This window comes from Sitophilus oryzae, unplaced genomic scaffold (genome assembly GCF_002938485.1).
Source record: "Sitophilus oryzae breed Bouriz unplaced genomic scaffold, Soryzae_2.0 scaffold_119_pilon_pilon, whole genome shotgun sequence".
Taxonomy (NCBI): Eukaryota; Metazoa; Arthropoda; class Insecta; order Coleoptera; family Curculionidae; genus Sitophilus; species Sitophilus oryzae.
In genome coordinates, this window is record NW_022145837.1 from 2,772,860 (window position 1) to 2,793,273 (window position 20,414).

At 30.5% G+C, this 20,414-nt stretch overlaps 1 protein-coding gene across 1 annotated transcript; it reads right to left on the reverse strand.

Moving 5' to 3' along the window:
* Nucleotides 1–6,478: 6,478 nt before the first annotated feature.
* On the reverse strand, nucleotides 6,479–20,392 carry LOC115891919 (E3 ubiquitin-protein ligase Bre1-like). Its single transcript, XM_030912522.1, has 15 exons — nucleotides 20,079–20,392; nucleotides 19,733–19,912; nucleotides 19,488–19,674; nucleotides 19,250–19,438; nucleotides 18,622–18,971; nucleotides 18,433–18,564; nucleotides 18,138–18,311; nucleotides 17,879–18,080; nucleotides 17,509–17,753; nucleotides 16,077–16,273; nucleotides 15,863–16,016; nucleotides 14,563–14,796; nucleotides 14,369–14,500; nucleotides 14,120–14,312; nucleotides 6,479–6,986 (listed from the first exon to the last, which is right to left on the reverse strand). The coding sequence occupies exons 2-15, from the start codon at nucleotides 19,883–19,885 to the stop codon at nucleotides 6,607–6,609; spliced, it is 2,922 nt and encodes a 973-aa protein (XP_030768382.1). The 5' UTR covers nucleotides 19,886–19,912; nucleotides 20,079–20,392; the 3' UTR covers nucleotides 6,479–6,606.
* Between the last annotated feature and the right edge of the window lie 22 nt (nucleotides 20,393–20,414).

The window sequence follows — 20,414 nt, forward strand, 5'->3', positions numbered from 1 at the left end:
AGAAACAAGTAAATACAAGTTAAAAATAACAGTTAAAATAATCTGTTACTGTTATTTAAAATAACAGGTTCCTTGACGGTCAAAACAAAAATAAAACTAGAAAATACTACACAAGTTAAAAATAACAGTTAAAAATCACTTGTTACTGTTAGTTATAAATAGCTGCTTAAAATAACAGGTTTCCTGGCAGTAAAAACATAGGAAAGAGACAACTAAATGCTACATAAGTTAAAAATAACTGTTCAAAATCACTTGTTATCGTTATTCTAAAGTAACAACTTCAAATAACAGTTTTCTTAACATTCAAAACTTAGATTACGATGAAATAAATTTTACGCTAGTACAGACACTTCTAATACCTGTTATTTTCTATTTATTTATTTAAAAAACTGTTATATATTATAATCTGAGAGCAATGCTATTTTCATATCCGTTATTTTTTAAAAATATGCGACTGTTGTGAGCCCGACAAAATTCTTAACGCGAGAATCTCACAATTACATCGCAACTGGTCGCTGTTATTGCCATAACTGTTATTTTTTTTAAACAACTCTTTCGAGTATTGTAAAATTTAATTTTTTTTGTAATAGCAATAGGGACTCTAACGTCAAGAACACTCAATGTTATTTTATTCATACCTGTTACATGTTTTGGAAGTAACAACTATTGCAAACTGTTATTTCAAAATAACAGTTATAATAATAAAAATAGCTAAAAAATATAAAGTATTTTTAATAAGTTTTTTCGAGGAATGGCCTTTATTTTTTAATAAATAAATAACGAAACAAAGAAAACAAAATGGAGGAAAGGCACATGTTAGTCGTTACCTGATATATATTGTTCACTGACTTACTCTCACTACGAAGGCGTTGGTTTATTTCACACCAAGTGTGAACAAAAGATAAGGAATGTGAAGAAATCATCAATGAAATTGATGAAGTCAGTAACAAGGGCTACAAAATGTACATGATTCTTAAATAATATTAGCTATATACTATTATAGATTATTTTCTATACTCGCTTCGTGTAACTTTGCATTTTTTTATTTCCCCTGTATATAATAATAAAAATGATATAAATATCGACCCTTTCATCTATATATTTAGAAAAAAAAGAATAAAAACAAAATGTCGTTTATATAAAATCAGTGTCTCGTATTTAATATTAACAATTTTTAGATAGATAATTAGAAGCAAAAGAGGAAAAATAAGGTTATGGTTACAAATATATGGCGCCAAATTCGAATTTTACGTAACTGATATTTTTTATTGGACAGTTATAATTGAACTATTTATGGCTGTGCTGTATTTTGAAACTTTTAGTTATACCTAATTCATAAATATTGAAAGAAAAAAGAGAAACAGAGAAATAAGTAAATATAGAGCTGTATCCAGGAGTATTTTGAACTCTCTATGTTTACTTATTTCTATGAGTTTTATATATTGTAACTGAAGAATTCTAAACGTTTTTCTTTAAAAAAAAAATTGTGTGTACAGTATGTGTGCATATTTAGAAAAAAAGTTGAAAGAAGTTGAAAAAGTAATAGAGTAAAGAAAAAATATTTTTTACGCGTAAAAATAGTTTTTTACGTGTAACAAATAGTTTATTACACTTAATAATTTTTACAACACATTAAGTACATCGGCAGGATAATTAAATTTACAAAGCAGCCTGCACAAGTAAAGTATTTTGCAGCCTGCACAAGTAAGCCCAATCCTGCTTATGTTCATTGGAAACTTTTGAGGCCGTTGTTCTCTGAGTTCTGGAAGATTGCTCCGAAAAAGGTAATCGTGGGCGGCCGGCAGATGATGTGGATGAAAAGGATTCATTTAACTCAAGGATAAAATGCTCCTTTAACCAGTCATCATTTTGTTTTCAAAATAAATCTTTAAGCCGCGAAGTGCCCGATAGTTCTTGTTCATTATTCTGAAATTTCTGTCTTACAAAATTTGAAACATACCCGTTTTTCTCAACTTTATCGGCCCCTTGTAGCCATTTTTCCAAAAGATCTATTTTTTTCAATCGATACATAGCTGAAAAATTCTTTTAAAAAAAAGTTGCAGCTAGTAGCAGCCAATTTTTTCTTTGATATGTTCAGAAAGGATTGTTTAAAATTTTACAATAACATCTAGCATGGAGAAACATATTGGAGAATTTTTTATAAGTCAAAAACTAAACTTTTAACTTTTTATTTATGTTCTGTCTTAAACTCATTATTTTTAATTAATTAAAAAATAATGAACGCTGACTGTTATGTGCAATTGTTAGTGATTTCTTAAAAATACATACCATAAAGTATAAGAACAACAATAATTCGTTTTTATATCCCACTGAAATATATCACTTAATATTCACCAAAACTCTTCCAAAAATAAACAACAACTGAACAGGCACAAATACTTCACTAAAACGTCTAAATATAAATGCTGATAAGGATTAAAAATGAAAACTAAACAAAAATATATGCATGTGGTCTTCGTCATTTGTATATCTGCTTGCATTCCACTTTCTTCACTTGAAAAATCTTTTAAAATTCAGTTCCAAAAATTCGAATTTAGAGTTATATTTTTTTGAGACAAATATCTCAAAAAGAAACTCGAGATAACCTTATTAGAAGAGTGGTTACAACTGTTTTTTTAAATAAAATAATACAAAATGGTTGTGTTCAGACGTAGATTGAAAATGTAAAGGAAATAAGCAACGTTGTAAAATTGTTGTAACCACTCTGTACAGGTTGTCCATAATTCTAGCCACATCATTGAGGCCTCGGAAAAAAAATTGACGAAGTTGATGATAAACTTTTAAAGTGGCATTTTGATCAGTTTCCGAGATCCCAATGTTGAAACTCGATTTTGGGACACCCTGTACACTGCGAAAAGAAAAAAAAAATATCTTTTAGTACTTAGAATGGACTGACCTCTATATAGTGGTATGTGATGGATCTTTTTTATAATATCGTAGCTTTTAAAACTCAAAAGAATTTGATTTGACAATAGCTCAGAAAGAGATACATCTAAATCAAGATGATATAGAGTTCTATAGAGCTATTGTCAAACCGAAAATCCAATTTTTTAATAACTGTGTATGTCACTACTATCTGTGTTAGGTTGTTAATAAGACATTAAAAAAAACATCTTTATATTAAATGAAATATTGATATTTGTGACTAAGTCATCGTAGCTAGAAAGAAAACTTATTACTATTATTATTAATATATTCATTACAATATTATTATTAGTGAGAACGGTTCTCTCCATCCCGTTATAAAATAAGTAAGAAAATATGTGTATATTGATAGTCTATAATTTTTCATATTGTTGTACCATTTTTAAGTTTATATTAAAATGTTTGTGCATTAATAAGCAGTCGTTGTTTTTTTGTTACGTTTTGTTCGACGCTCCCCTATTATTAATATCCTCCATGTTCCCCTATTACTTATCTCTAATTACTAGCGATGGGAACTATCGAATGAATTAGACTATCGAATGGTTACTGAATGAATGATTTCAACTATCGAATGGTTTTATTCGAATAAAATCATTCATTCATTTGTATACTAAAGCATAAGTGACAACCTCGCCGTGCGACTAAATGGTTATCGTTGCGCCACGAGCCACGACTATCGAATGTTTTTGATAAATGAAATTTAGTATTCGTTTGATTTTTGTGTGCGTCAGTGCATTATTAGTTCTTCCAAATTTTTATAACTTCGCCTTGTAAATACTATGCTATTTTTGCGTTTATTAAAATATTTAAAATACTAAAATAGTAGTTTTTTTTTAATTGACGATTGTGTGCGAAGTGGTCAAAATTTTTCCGAAAATTTGTGTCATTTTCCGTAGCCCGATCTTTCAATTATTTAATTTTATATGGTATATTTTGGTTAGGTTAGATTGCATTTTTTTAATGGGAAATTTTGAGAGGTAACAATTTTTAAGAGAGATGAGATGAACTTACAATTAATTTTAAAAATACATATTTGTATTTTGGATGTTTTAATAATATGAATTAGTTGAACTTAATAATCATATTTAAGTAATGTGGTTAAGTAAATAGTTATTGAACTCAAATTTTGGGGTGAGAAAATTAAATTGAAAGCTTTACACGTGCCAATTTAAAAAAAAAGTTAACAATGTTTGTATTTTGTTTATGCTAATTCTCTTACATGTAGTTTTTTGCGAAGAAATATTTCATTTATTTTTTAAAGTAAATGCCAGTAAAAGTAAATATTATTTTTAAATAGTAATATAAAGTAATAAAAAGTAATATAAATAATTTTGATTTCTAATTTTTTATTTATATTTTCCTTCCATTACACTGCATGCTTAGAAAATTAATAAATGTTTATATTTTATTATTTTAAAATTTGTTGTTAATCTAACAAATTAGTTCTGTAACTATTATTATTTAATAAACCAACGTGGCCATTTAGAGACTATATTATTTTTAAATAGGATCTAATATAAATACTTTTGACTTCTATTTGTTGTTTATATTTTGCTACTACTTAAAAAAAATGTTTATATTATTAAATGATTGTAAATTTTGTTGTTAATAGGTATAACAAATTATTACTGTTATTATTATTTATTAAACCAGTCTTTGGTTAAAAACATTAAAAATCATTTTCCTACATCCAAAATAAAAAGTATTATTGCAGTGTAATATCAGAATATTAATAAAAAAAATGCAAAACATTAGACATACTATCCCTAACTAAATAATCCTAAAGAATAATATTCTTTGCTAATACCAACTAATACGAATATATGGCAACAGCGCCCTTCATAATGTATTTTCTGTGTAAATACTAGCACCTCAATAAAAAAAATAATGTGTCCTTATCTTTATTTGACTCCGCAAAAAATCAAAGATGCCGGCTTCTTTCATAGCATTGCCACCGACCGCTGTCGGGTTTCTAGGAAAGAAACCTACGTCGGCGTCGCCGGACGACAACTAAAATACTAAAATCCAGTTTATATTTCATTAAAATCGATCCTGACGAATAAATGAATTTGATAAATGAATGAATTTTATAAATGAATGGTTTTTGCTGCCGAATTACTAGAATACAATATTTCAAGGCAGATGACGCATCTATTCGATAATTTTTATTCGAATAGTTTTAGACGAATGTTTTTTTTTCTTACTAGCTATCGAATTATTCGAATGAATTGCAACTATCGAATGTTTCGATAGCATTAATTCGATAGTTCCCACTACTACTAATTACATTAAATTCGTTCATATACAGGGTCCGGCAAAAGTGTGTCGAGCATCTGTAGCTTCTAGAACAAAAAGCGTGGGAATTTTGTTTAAGTGCAAACCTAAAGTATGTACAAGAATGTATTTCAGGAAAATATTTTAACTTCTATCCTGTATATTCTTGAATTTTTGGCTTCTTTTCAGATCACTTTACATAATCCTAAGTTATGAATAAATATATTTCGAGGTAATTTCAGAGGTATTATTACACTCAAAAAAGTGTGAGTGGATTGGGATGATTTTTTTAAATGGCACATCCTGTATATTATTGCATTTTTGGCTTCCTTTCAGGTCACTTTACATAATCCTAAGATATGAATAAATATATTTCGATAGGTTCCAGGAGATATTAATAAATAAATAAATATATAGGTATTTTTCAGACTTTCTAAAAAAAATATTAAAAATACAAAAACTGTCCTGAGATCAAAACTATATTAGGTATTTACTTTAGAAGGTCTGTACTTACTTTGCTATAAATATGGTAATCGTAAATCATACAGGATGTTCAAAATTTTACGCCAAACTTTCTAAAATATAAAATAATTTTTCTTCGTTTTTTTTAATGGAATACACTGTATATTATTTTTTTATTAGATGGAGAATTAAAAAATGAACACTTTTTGTATTTAGACTATTTCAAAATTTTTAACGGTTTAGCAGATATTCGCGGTTTTTTATTTCCTATGGCATTTTCCATAGTAAATTTTTATCAAAGCCACCCCATGATTTTCCACTCGTATTTTACCGTTGAAAGAGCCATATGAAATAATACTGCGAGTATCTGTCATTTTTTAATTCTCCATCTAATAAAAAAATAATATACAGGGTGTCCTATTTAAAAAAAATAAAGAAAAATTATTTTATATTTTAGAAAGTCCTGTATGATTTAAGATTACAATATTTATAGCAAAGTAAGTATAGACCATCTAAAGTAAATACCTAATATATTTTTGACTTCAGGACAGTTCTTGTATGTTTAATAATTTTTTAGAAAGTCTGAAAAATACCTATATATTTATTTATTTATTAATATCTCTGGAACCTATCGAAATATATTTATTCATATCTTAGGATTATGTAAAGTGACCTGAAAGGAAGCCAAAAATGCAATAATACACAGGGTGTGCCATTTAAAAAAATCATCCCAATCCACTCACACTTTTTTGAGCCACCGAGAAAAATGCCAAAGTAGAAAAACTAAAGTAAAACGCTACTTAAAAAGACGTTTTATTTTAAATAAATTACACGATTTATACTCAAAAATTGATCAAATACCATTTAAAAAAATTAATACACTTAACCTAAACACATAGGCGCATAAAACTAGAATTCAAATAATTAATTTGACAGGTAGAGTCTATGATAGTCGTTAGCTCCGAAGGCGCAATTACATTTCGGGCACTTCCTCTGCCTCGTCTCATATCGCGTCTTCAAACAGTCGTAACAAAACACGTGGAAGCATTTCGACAACACCGCGTCCTTCCGTTTGACCTTGCACGAAGGACACGTCAACGTCTCCTTGTACTCCCTGATTTCCTCCATCATGACCTCGTCCAAGGTCGTACCGGCAAGCTCCATCTTCTTCATTCTTTCAGCCTTTCGTTTCAGTTGTGCTATTTCTTCTTGAAGCCTCTTTGTTTTGTACGCTTCTGCTTCTAACGAAGATGTTTTTTCGGCGACCACCTGTTGGGCTTCCTTCATTTGAGAGTGGTATTTTTCTTGAAAAGAAAATAGAAAATTTATTTATACTCTGTTTTTTTTTTCTCAGGTAAGATTTCGACAGACGATGACAGAAGAAAAGCAGATGACGTCCCATACCAATCTATTTATTTTACTACAAAAAGTTCCTAATATTTTTTTAAGTTAACCTTGGATGGGTTTAAATATAAATCCGTCATGCGTCGTCTCTTGTTGTTTTTAACCAGTTTTATTGGTTTATTCCAAAAATGACAGATCATATTTCAATTTTATTGGTTTGACGGAACGATGAACGACAAACGGACGCCGATGCGTATGAACCATAGACAAACAAATAAAAAGAGACTGGCAAATTAAATGGCAAAGAGAGGGATAACGTTCCCGTAGCGCAACTCAGAACGCAAAATTTCGTTCTATTTATGTTGATCTGTGCATTGCGTCTATTGGACCCACTATCTCATTCTAATATAACAAGAGAGAAAGAAGCAGCCATATAAAACTTAATTTCTAAATAGAAATTAAAACAATCGTCTTTCGTTTTCGTCATCATGACAAATGACAAACAAGATGACAACATCATGACAATTCGTCATGTTTGTTAATTTTCCTTTTAGTGATTTACCTTTTTTTTCTAAACTCTCCATTTTATTGACTTATGAATATGGATAGGGAACAAATTCCTTTGTTCCATATAGGTATTTATATTTTGTTACTTAATAATTTTAGGTTATACTATTTGTTATTTTATTTGCTGCAGGAGCCAGTATCATCTATTTTTCATATGTATTGGTACCCCCTTTCTCTGATAGATATGTTAAAGACACCCGGTAAAATAAAACTAAGTAGTTATATTTATCATCTTAAGAAAAAAGTGGGAGTAGTTAGTGTCAAAAATATTTCGAACCTCTCTTAACATAACAAATGAATACAATTATTTTTTTTTTCATTTTTTGGGTAGGTAGTTTATAGTAACCAGAAACTTTATTAATATACCTATTTTACTTTTGTTTTAGGATTAAAACTGGACTTGAAAATGGTCCAGGATCATGATTCTCGTAAAGTCTTCTTTGCTTGGATATTCACTTTGTTATTGCAATTAGGCAGTTTTTTCGAAAATAAGATTTTTAATGCCATTTAAAAAAATTGGCCGATCGTTTCCTGCAACAGTCAGTTCTTCTGCATTTAAAATTGGTCGGTGGGTGGAATAAACACTGTTATTTTTTGTTATTATATTATAAAAAGTTTATTTATTTTTATGTATAAATAATTATGTTTATAAAACAGTACAATTTTTGCTTTTTTATAATTTCCCTTATAAGTATTCTTTCGTTCTGAAAGAAACTGCAAATTTTCACTTAAACTGATTTATTCCCTACACCACGTTCCCTTTACATGGTATAGGGAATAAATCAATTTAAGTGAAAATTTTCAGTTTCAGAATGAGAGAATACTATAGTAAACGCCACGAATGTTTGGGAGTGATTCATCGGCCGCTACCATGTGAACTAATCTGTTCAAGGTTACATAAAACTTAATTCCAGTGTCGTGGTCTTTCAAGTGATATAATAATCAATATATAATCTGTTGTAATTTGTTGTTTTAACTGTCAAAGTCTTGTCAAAACCTTTGAATAAGAAGACTAAGGAAGGAGCATAATGCTATCCATGTATTCATGCATGGTGGGCGGAAAAGGCACCATAAAAGCTCTCTAGGGTGGGGATCCTTGACAGTTCTGTTTGACGATTCATTTGACACATTTGAATTTGATTTGAAATTTTGTGGATTTGTCAGTCTTTATGAAGCTTATTTTATGTTATTTATTATTTATTCTACTACTGATAGTTGTATAAAGGTAGTAAATCTAGATGGAAATTGTGGCAGAACTTAAATTAACAGTGACACTATCGCGATTTATCGAAAAATACTCTAAAATAGTTGGTTGTGTAGCGTGCGGTAGATCTCGGCAAAAATTGAGTGAAATAATGGAACAACTTTTCGCTAGTATGTGACTATATAAAATACATACGTGTAGTAAACCGATCATTTATGAAATTCACTTAAATTAACTAAATTATATATTTTTCTTGCATTTTAGCTTTTAATTATTACTTGTCAAAGATTAGATGTCAAAGAATTTAGATACGTTAATTTGACTTACCTGCTTCAGTAGCGTATCGGATGTTTGTGTTAATAAATACTTATTTTAACTTATCTATTTTTATTAGAATTACATATTTTTATAACAATTTTAATAACTACCAACATTTATTCACAACGTAAAATAAAACAACAAATTATTGAGTCTACCTCACGTCTACCCTACATCATAGTTTTACATTTTTTAAATAAAATTAGAACGACACTGATAAACCGGAATTTAAGTCGGCCATATTTGAGGCCCATCGCGGTGTACCTAAGATTTTTGATATGCTCCTTCCTTAGTCTTCTTATTCAAAGACAATTATTCATTCTTTATAGTGATTTGCAGTAATCCGGTGTTTAACCATAGTAAATTTTTGTTATTTTTAATATAAAATTCAATTGAAGTGATTAAAAAGTACTCCCTCAATACAAAAGAAATGCAACGAAGTTACAATTAAGGAATAAATAATAAATCAAATTCAATACAAACTCAACTGGTTTAAAATGACGCGTAGAAAATTGTGACGTCACCTATCAGCATTTGACTGAATAGTTGACAGAGGGCGCGAGCCTCTGAAGAATAATATTATGGCGTGTCTAGTTTTCTGCTACCGTATTTACACCATATATCTTAAAATCACGTTAGATTTTTCTATTTTTATTGAGATCGTTAAAAAATACGTTTTTATGTGGGATTATTCTTTATTACCCCAATATTAAATTTACTTTTATATTTTTTATTACTAGAAATTAAAACTTAAATTTTTATAATTAACAGGTTACTGCCATTTTTATCGAAGCACTAAACACTACCAAAATTGTTCGGATGTTCGAGGCGTTCGAAGGTTCGAGGTTAGATTTGTATTTTAGGGATTTTGCGTTTGGCGTTAAATACTTTGAGTTTTCAATTTTGTTTTATTGTACACTCTTTATTATTTTTGTAATGAAGGGTGTTAAAGTTTGTTTTGTGAAGGGCTGTCTAAATAACTCTGAAGGCTCTCCAAAAAAAGTTTTTATAACTGTTCCTTTGGATGAAAGCCGTCGAAGAGCCTGGTTTGAAGCGGCAAGACAACAATATGTCAGCAAAAGTACGAGATTTTGCTGTGAAGATCATTTTAACTTAAGTTCCTTAAGTTTTATTTTACAATTAATTTTTATATCTACTTTAAAATACATTTAGAAAAATGGTTTTTATTTACCTTTGTACCTGGTGGCAAACCGTGACACTTTTGAGAGGTGACGTCAAAGATTGAAAAAGTGTAAATTTGAAATTCTTAATATTGATTAATTTTTTTAAAAAAATGGGATGAAATTGAAGTAAAATAAAAAAATACGGGTGTCGTAAAATTGTATGAAGATTAATTATTTGCAATAAAAAAACTATGGTTAAACTACGGATTTTATTAAATTATACGAATATTCTCGTTGATTATTGACAGTGTCCTCCAATGAAAATACGAGTTACTAACTCGAAATTCTAATTCTGAGCTGGCAAATGAGCTAGATGCTTTACCTAGACCGTTTTATTCCGAAGCTACAAATCTACCGGTGAAAATATGCATGAAAATATTCTTCCTAGAACACAACCAGAAGATATTGGTACAGTAGCAAGTTTATTATAGTGATTTTCTTAGCCGCGTATGGCACAGATCGTTACCCAGTATTGCCACAAGCTTATTTTTCATCGGGGTAGATTATCAAGAGATAGCGCGGTTAAATTGTTTTATAAAGGGGCAGATCTAGACCGAATGGGGTAACTGTGGCAACACTGCCTTTACCGCTTTTCCTCTAGCTAGCTCGTTTGTCACTTAAAAAAAAACATTTCCTATATTTTTGGCACAAAATACCGACACTCAGTAGAGTAGTTCGTTTGTACCACTTACTAGTCATGGCCGGAACAGCGATTTTTTAATAACAGTTACAAGCTGTTCCAGTTGCAAAAGATACCTGTTCCAAGAAACCTGTTCCAGTTCCAAACTGTTCCAAAACGAAAATTAATACCGTACTTGCGTCACTCTGATTCGGTTGCTATTTTTCTTTTTAAATTTATATAAAAGAATATTTTTTGCTCAAATAATGAGAACTACTGGGGATTTTTCTGTTTTCCCTAAATTTAATCTACTATCTATGTTGCTATATTACCAAGATATAATGTTTTTTAACTAAAAACTAAAAAAAACTATCAAATTTTCGAAAAATATAAACTTTTCAAAAACATGTTTTCCCGAAAAAAACTCATGAGAATCGAAATATACAACCCCAAAAATATGTGCACTTATTTAAGACCCACCCTGTATAAGCACTAATGAATAAATATAGATTTATAATTTTGTTATATACTTAAAAAGTAAATTCTTGGAAGAGTTTATTTTTTTTAATATCTACTATATTTATAATACAAAACAATAACCGACTGTTCTTACACTGTATTTTTCAAAAAAAAACTATAATGCGATAATTATATTGCATTTGGCAACATCGCCAGAATTTTTTTTATAATAAAAAATGTTCCTTACCTATTTTGTTTCTGTTTACATTAAAAAAATAAAATATTTAAAAAAAAATTATAATAAATTTAAAATTTATAATAAGAATTTAGTTGAATTTTAATTAAATATTTTAAATAACGACAACAGCCACACTTGTTTTTTACGCCCCTGTATCCCGATAACAGATAACACCTGAAAGGTCGCGTCCGCTAGACTTAGCTAGACTAGCGAAACATTGAGCGAAACCGATATACGACCTCGATTATCAACTCAAACCAGTTCTTTTTACTTAACTGTTTCAAACAGTTCCATTATGGAGCAGTTGCCTGGTATTATGGAGCAGTTGCCTGGTACACAAAACTAGAGCAACGGACGGCAAGGCTAAACCTATGCAAAGTCCAGAGACTAGCATGTGTTTGCATCACAGGAGCCATGAGAACCTGTCCAACAGCAGCAATGGAGGTCATTCTAGATCTAACACCACTGCACATTGTCATTGGTAGATATGCCAATGCGACAATGATTAGAATGGTCACTAACGGAATTAGTACTGGGAGAATTGTCAGATCAGGGGCTTGGAACACCCTCAAAAAGGAAATACAACTCATGCAACTCCCAGTGGACGATATGCCAAGAACGTACAACTTTGACAAACATGTCAATGTAGTATTGAGCAATAAGAAGGATTGGAAGAGCGAAACGCTTGCCCAGCAGTTAAAAGATCATACCATAACTTGGTATACTGATGCTTCCAAAACCAATACGGGAACAGGGATCGGAGTGATTGGGCCGAGAGCTAATTACTCCGAACCAATGGGCACTTACCCTAGTATCCTACAGGCAGAAATCTACGCTATCGAAGATGCGTACAACTTATTTTAGATAGGAACAATCGGAAACAAGAAATAGCTATCTTATCTGATAGTCAAGCAGCGTTAAAGGCGACCAACTCAGTATCAATCAATTCGAATTTGGTCAAAGAATGCATAGAGAAGCTGAATAAATTAGGCAAAGAAAAAAGTCCTCCTACACTGGGTGCCTGCTCACCAAGGGATAGAAGGCAATGAAAAAGCAAATAATCTAGTTAGAAAGGAGCGAACACTCCACTAACTGGACCAGAACCGTTCTGCTTTCCAAGTGGTAACCAACTCAAGGCAGAACTCAAGAACTTGGAAGATTCCATCCGCAACCTGGAATGGAAATCTTGCAATGGTCTAAGACACTCGAAGAAGTTTCTGAGGGCTTATGATCAAGAAAAATCACAGATCTTTCTGAGTAAGAACAATCTTCGGATTGTCACGGGGTTTTTAACAGGACACTGTCTCCTCAATGGACACCTCAGTAGATTGAAACTAAGAAGAAACGGCGAATGCAGATTCTGTGGGAAAGATGGGGAAACACCAGTACACCTCATCACTGAGTGCGCCGAGACGACAACCATTCGTGCCATGAATTTTGGTATGACTGATATTGGAGATGGAGAACTACCCTCTATAAAACCGTCCCAGATACTGGCTTTTGTCAAAGCCCTGGGACTGTATGATGAGTTATGATTCAAGAAAGGGGGACACAATGGATTTGTAAGGTCGAAGTGATTAACCCCCCTCCCACTCATTCTAAATTCTAAAAAATTCTAAAACAGTTCCAAGTTCCTAACTGTTCCAGGTCGCAAACTGTTCCAAGTCTCAAACTGTTCCAAGTCCCACTGTTCAGGTTGGAAACAGTTTACGGCTTGGAACAGTTTAGCGCTTGGAACAGTTAGGGGCTTGGAACTGTTTGGGACTTGAAACAGTTTGGGACTTGGCACAGTTAAGTAAAAAGAGCTAGTTTCATTTGAGAAACGAGGTAGTATATCGCTTTAGCGACGCGGTCGCTTGGCGTTATATTATCGAGATTGAGTGCGAGTGCACTAATATAGTGCATAGACGTAAAAAACAAGGATGACGGTTTTCGCAGCGTTGCCGATATTTGATATATTTAATTAAAATTCAACTAAATTTTTATTATCAATATTAAATAGGAAATCAATATTTAAAAATACAGAAAGAAAAGAATATCTAACATTTACTATTTTATATATGTAAAATAGTAAAATACATATATAAAATAAAAACAATTTACATTCCTAGATAATAAAAACAAGCGATTCCTTTGTCAGTATGTATACATTTTTTGCGCAGAGTTTTTTTTAATGTAAACAGAATAGGCGAAGAGAATTTCTTACCATCAAAAAAACGTACTGGCGATGTTGCCAAATGCAATATAATATATAATTATCTAATTTTGAAAAATACACTATTAAGAATCTAGTATCACAAATATAGAAGATAACATAATTTACACAATTCCAAGAATTTATTTCTTTAAGTATTTAATTTAAGTTGCAGTGTTTTGAAACAGCTGGAACAGTTGGAACTGGAACTGGTATAGGATAGCACATAAACCTGTTCCAAGCCAGTTCCAAAACAAACCTGTTTCGAAAATAACAGATCCTGTTCCAAAGCGTCATCACTACCACTTACCTAAATGCAACTTCAAATCCGCCGCCGACTGCGCCGATTCTATAGCTTTTCTTTTATGCATTTCCATCGCTTGTTGTCTCAACTGCAGTTCTTTTTCGACAGTCGTCAAAGTATTTTGCAGTATCCTCTCTTTTTCTTCTAGTTTTCTTACAACTAAATTCGCAGCATCCACTTGAGTCGTCAGTGTAGTCACCTGTAAAACACATTATAAATCATCCTAATTAGGGTATAAAAGAAAAAAACACCTACTTGTTCTTTTAAAACGTCTTTTTCCTCCCTGGCCAGCTTGTGTAACTGATTTGATTTGATTCTTTCAGACATCAGTTTGAAATTCGCGTCATCTTTTTCTCTCAATTGCTGAATCAGTCTTGAATTTTGTTCCTGTATAATAAAAATATGATAAATTTTGGATATAGAAAGATATAGTAGGAATTTTTTAGTACCTGCATGTCCTCAAAAGCTTGACCAGTAACCTCCATCTCATTTAGCAAGGCTTCCTCCTCATGGGAGCCAACAAATGGTCTCATTTGATGGACAACGCCCCCTGGCCAGTTGCCATCTGAAGGTTTTTGCAGAGCCACCTGCTTCTGAAGCTCATATTTCTGTTCTTCTAACTGTTTGATCTTCTTCAGGGCTTCATCTTCTGCTAACTTCCTTTTATCGTCTCTTTTGTTTTCCTATTAGAAGGATTCAAAGATATTTTACAAAAAAAATTGTATATAATCACTTGCTGGTCAGATTTTTTTTAAGAATATATCACAAATTGTTTGTTATTAATATTAATAGTTAGTTAATTATTACTAAAAATTTTAGAAAACAAAGAAAACAAAGTATTTATTATAATCTTGTTACATTTTAATATTAATATTAAAATAAATAACAATAAAGGTATATTTTTATATCAAAGGGCATTACAAATATATTTGTGACCTGTGTGTGACCGGATTACATGAGATCCAATCATTTCACAAGTCAAAAATATAACTGTAACACACTTTAATATTAGAGCATAATCCATTTTAATATTAGAGTTCAGTACATTTTAATATTAATATTTAAATGGATTGTATATTGACATTAAAATGGATAGCAGTTAACATATATGTTAAAATGGATTACACTAATATTAAAGCGGATTGCACTAATATTAAAATGGATTGTACTAATTCACTAAAAAAATTATAAAGAAAGTTTTAAGACTATTTTTTATTAACTTGGAAATCGCATGTAATCCATTTTAATATGAATATTTAAATGGATTACATATTCATATTAAAATGGATAACACTTTTAATGGATGTGTTAAAATGGATTACAGTAATATTAAAATGGATTACAATTATTTTTGCCAGTCAAATCTGTTGAATGTTAATTTGTTTTAATCTAGTAATACTAAATTTTGCTGCTCAAAATATTCTATCATTGATTTTGAACTCTTGTAGTATAAAATTCAATTGTTGATATTTGTATAAACAATGGTCTCTTATTTATTAAAACATTTTATTTTCATATCAAACCTTTTAATTATTTTTATTTTTTCAATATATCAATATAATGAAATTAAAAATTGTAAAAAATAAGACTATTATTATCTATTATTGAAAAAATCAGATTTTCGTAATAAAAGAGTAAAAAATTAACAAATCAGAGATTTTGACAAGTACTGATCTCAAATTATAGAAAAAAATAAAGAAATAATATTGCTAGTTAAAAAAATCGTTGTGGGACATTTGACTTACTTACCTGCATTTTCTTCATTTGTTGCCTCATCTCATCCAAATCCGTTCTCAGCTTCTTCTCAGCCGCCATCAACTGCACTTTGTCCCTCTGTTCCTTGCTCACTCCTTTGTACATGTCCAACAACAGCTTCATCTCTTTCTGTTCGTTCAGAGCTTTCCTAAAAATAAAAATTACTCAAAAAATAACACAATTTCGTTTCAAAAAACTTTATAATTACTTTAGTTGGTTTTTCAAATCCCTGATCATTTCACTTTCAGCAATTTTAGCCTCTTTGACCCTCTGAGCTTCTCTCTGATCTTTTTCCGTTTTGATTTGTTGCTCTTTCTTAATGATATTCTTCTCCTGCTTGACATCCTTTTTTTCTCCAGATCCTGAAGCCTGATTCTTGTCTCCTTCAGCATTTTCTGTTGTTTGCTAAAAAAAAATAAAGTTATGCAACTAACAATACAACGATTTCCCCCTTTTATTCAGTATCTTAATTTGAACCTTAAGCGTAGTTGACAAAAGGTCAAAAACAAAATAATATCAATCAAATGTTGTAATATAAAATGGATTACGCTCTAATATTAAAGTGGATTACAACAATTCTTTGTAATTTGTGTAGTGATTCGACTGTATGTAATCCATTTTAATATCAATATTTAAACGGATTATATATTGTTATAAAAATGGAGAACACTCTATAATTAAAGTGGAATATTTTTCTAGCTTGGGGATCTTATGTAATCCATTTTAATATAAATATTTAAATGGATTACATATTAATATTAAAATGGATAACAATTTTAAAATATAGAACAAGCATATTTGACAAGGTCGAAATTAAAATAATATCAGTCAAATGTTGTAATATGAAATGAATAATGGACTAATATTAAAGTGGATTACAACAATTTTTTGTAATTTGTGTAGTGATTCGACCGTATGTAATCCATTTTAATATCAATATTTAAATGGATTATATATTATAAAAATTGAGAACACTAAAATTAAAGTGGAATATTTTTTCTAACTTGGGGATCTTATGTAATCCATTTTAATATAAATATTTAAATGGATTACATATTAATATTAAAATGGATAACAATTTTAAAATATAGAACAAGCATATTTGACATAATGTCGCAAATAAAATAATATCAGTCAAATGTTGTAATATAAAATGGATGACACTCTAATATTAAAGTGGATTAAAACAATTTTTTGTAATTTGTGTAGCGATTCGACTGTATGTAATCCATTTTAATATCAATATTTAAACGGATTACATATTATTATTAAAATGGAGAACACTCTAAAATTAAAGTGGAATATTTTTCTCTAACTAGGGAATATTATGTAATCCATTTTAATATAAATATTTAAACGGATTTCATATTAATATTAAAATGGATAACAATTTTAAAATACAGAAAAAGCATATTTGACATACGGTCGAAAATAAAATAATATTAGTCAAATGGTTTAGTCAAAAGTAATATAAAATGGATTACAAGAATTTCTTGTAATGTGTAGTGATTTGACTGTATATAATCCATTTTAATATCAATATTTAAATGGATTACATATTAATATTGAAATGGATAACAATTTTAAAATACAGAACAAGATAAAATATATACAAAAAAAATAAAGTAAAATTAACTTACCTCTTGTTCTTCACCTTCCTTTTTCACGTCCGTCACTGATTGTTCCTCTTTGACAGGAGCATTTCCTTCTTCCTTAATATCCGCTTCTTCTTTGATATCTTCTTTTTTAATAGCTTCCTTAGATTCTTGCTGATGACTACCTTGTTTTTGAGTAAGTTTAGTTTGCAAATCTTCTATTTCTTTCTTTAATTTCGGTAGTTCTCCATTGGCTTCCTTGTATTTTCTTTTGTATCTATGCACTTCACCTGTTTGAAAATAAAAAAAAATAAAAAAATGTAATAAACAAACAACAAAAAAATTAAAAAAAAACAAAAACAAATCAATAAAATAACAACAAAAAAAAATAAAAAATAAATATTATTATATCTACCTTTTAATTGCTGAGTGTTATTTTGCAATGAAGTGATCAGATGTCTCATTTCTCTATTTATAGGCCCTGTTTGCTCATTGGCCGCTAGATTTTGCTCAAACTCTATCCTAAGCATTTCATATTCTTTTCTCAATTGAGCCAAGAAATCCTCTAACTGCATGACCTCTTGCCTCAATTTTTTCTGGGCTATTAGCTCATCACTCTGTAAAAATAAGAAAATCAAAAAACCTTAATAACAATAGCATTTTTTTATATTTACCTCCATCATTTCTATGTTTCTTAAATGCGCATTCTTACTGGTTTGCAGTTGCTGTCTAGCTTCATCCAGCTGCGTTTTAAGCTGCATCGATTCATTGTACAGTACAGAGAATTGAGACTGGAGACACTTGTATTCTGTGGTTTCGACAATAACGCTTTCTGGTAGTTGTCTTATCTAAAAGAAAAATTTTAATTGTATTTTTTTACAGTGTTCTGCAACAAGTTTTTTTTATAAGAACTAAAGATGCCTGACTGATGGTGAACTATGTATAATAAAGAAGTATTTAAATACTAACATCCATTTTTAATTTTTCAACTTCTTTCAATGTTTCACGATGGGTTTGATGCAATTTGTCCAATTCTTGCAGCCTATTGTTTGCCAGTTCCTTGTATTCTTCCACTTCCTTCATTAGATCTTCTAATTTAGCCTACAAAACAATAAAAAAAACTCCCAATATCTTAGAGGAACAAAAAAAAGAACAAACCTGTGAAACACTGCTCTGCACCACCGGTTTCTGTTGAACACCCTTCTCAGGGTCACCGTGCAACTGATGATAGGCCTTGATTTTCTCGACCGCTTCAGCCAAGTGAGTCTCCAACTTATCATTCCTATTTCTCACTTTTTCCAGCTCATACTGAAGATCATCTATCTGATTTTTTAATTCGGCTATTTCTGTCTCTTTTGCCGTTACAGAGTCCTGTAATTCGGCCACTTTCAAGCTGTTTGTGTGGTATTTTTCATGTAACGTTGTGTGTAGTGCTTGTAGGTTTCTGTTTTCCGCTTGCAGTTGTATGTTGGTTTGGCGAATAGCTTCGTCAACGGATGGGGCATCCTCTAGAATAATACTGTATAATATAATACCATATGATCGAAAAAAAAAGGCGTTAAAGAAGGCTGAGGAATAACAAACAATGATAATTTTGGCAAGGTCAAACCCTAGACATCATTTACTTGGCCTGTATTCTAGTTAATAATGGTGGATACTGGCAGTTGGCCTTAAGATGGTTGTGATTATTTTTAACTTGAATAAAAGTAATTTTTGAATTACTTTTACATTTACTTATTGTCATTATTACTAACGATTAAAAAAAAATTAAGAAAAATATACATACGTCCCTCTAGTTCTCCTTTAAGAGCTAGAGTAATTTTCTCGTTCCTTTGCATAAGCCTGTCAAAAGCCTGAATAACTTTAGCCACAGCTCTTCTTGATACTTGAACTCTGTTGGCCAGTTTATCATTGAGTTCGTCCTTGTCCCAAGTTGAGAGCTGCATAAGAAAAGACGTAGTAGCCTCATTTTCATCTAAAAAATTTTAAAATTAGTGCTTGAAGTTTTTTTAAATGTTCTTCACTTTTATTTTCAGACTCATCGGCTGTTTCTGCATCAAATCTTTGCAATAGAATACGAATATCCTCGTTCAATTGGTTCCAGTAACGGTTCACCACGTTCAGCATAGCATCGTCTTGAGTTTGCCTCTTCTCAAGCTGTTCAATCCGTTGTCTCAGTTCCTGTTCTGTTCTGCATCTTTGCTCGATCCTCTAAAACAGTTTAAAACGTTCTTAGAACAATATAAAAGGTCACGGCAAGTTAAAATACCTGTGCGAGTTTCTTGTTTTGGAACTGAAGCACCTTGATGTCCATTTCTTCGAGAGTAGAGACAGGACCGATTAAATGGGGTTCAAAATGAATTTTCTTAATGGGGGGCAGGCCCCCAGAGGAGGTAGGCTCCTCTGCGTGTCTTTTCGACATGATTTAGTGGTTACTTCAGTTTAAAATCTGGAAAAATACAAATATATTTTAATGATTATGATAGGTATAACCTGGGTATAACCTAAAAAAACAAGTTGACTTTAATTTTACCGAAAAATATGAACATAGCAAAAGCGAATTATGTGCTTCAAGTATTTTAAAAAACGATACAAGATGAAACAAATCTACTTACTGAATATTTGTTTAATAATTAATTTAAAAACAAAAATATTCAAAAATTCTGAAGAAACTCATACGTCATATGTCACGTATTTTCTTTGGCGTTTTAAGGTGACTTTACACCGGAACCGACTTTTAAATAAATACATTGATATTCTAAAACCTGCCTAAATTTACATACAAAAATATTACATAAACAACTAATAGGTTAATAACTAAACACCGATGTAAATATTTTATTGTTTAATATTTTTAAAATAGGAAAATAAATAGTTTTGTCTGGTTTTGGTGCTTAGATGTGTGAACGCGACTTAAGATTCTGCGTGCAGTGTTGCCAAACGTGTTTCCC

Coding starts and splice junctions, on each gene's coding strand:
- LOC115891919 (XM_030912522.1), bottom strand. CDS start 19,885: ATGTCGAAAAGACACGCAGAGGAGCCTACCTCCTCTGGGGGCCTGCCC. Junction 18,565..18,621: donor TGCAGAGCAGTGTTTCACAG/GTTTGTTCTTTT, acceptor ATTGTTTTGTAG/GCTAAATTAGAAGATCTAAT. Junction 14,797..15,862: donor AACAAATGAAGAAAATGCAG/GTAAGTAAGTCA, acceptor TCCTTCTAATAG/GAAAACAAAAGAGACGATAA.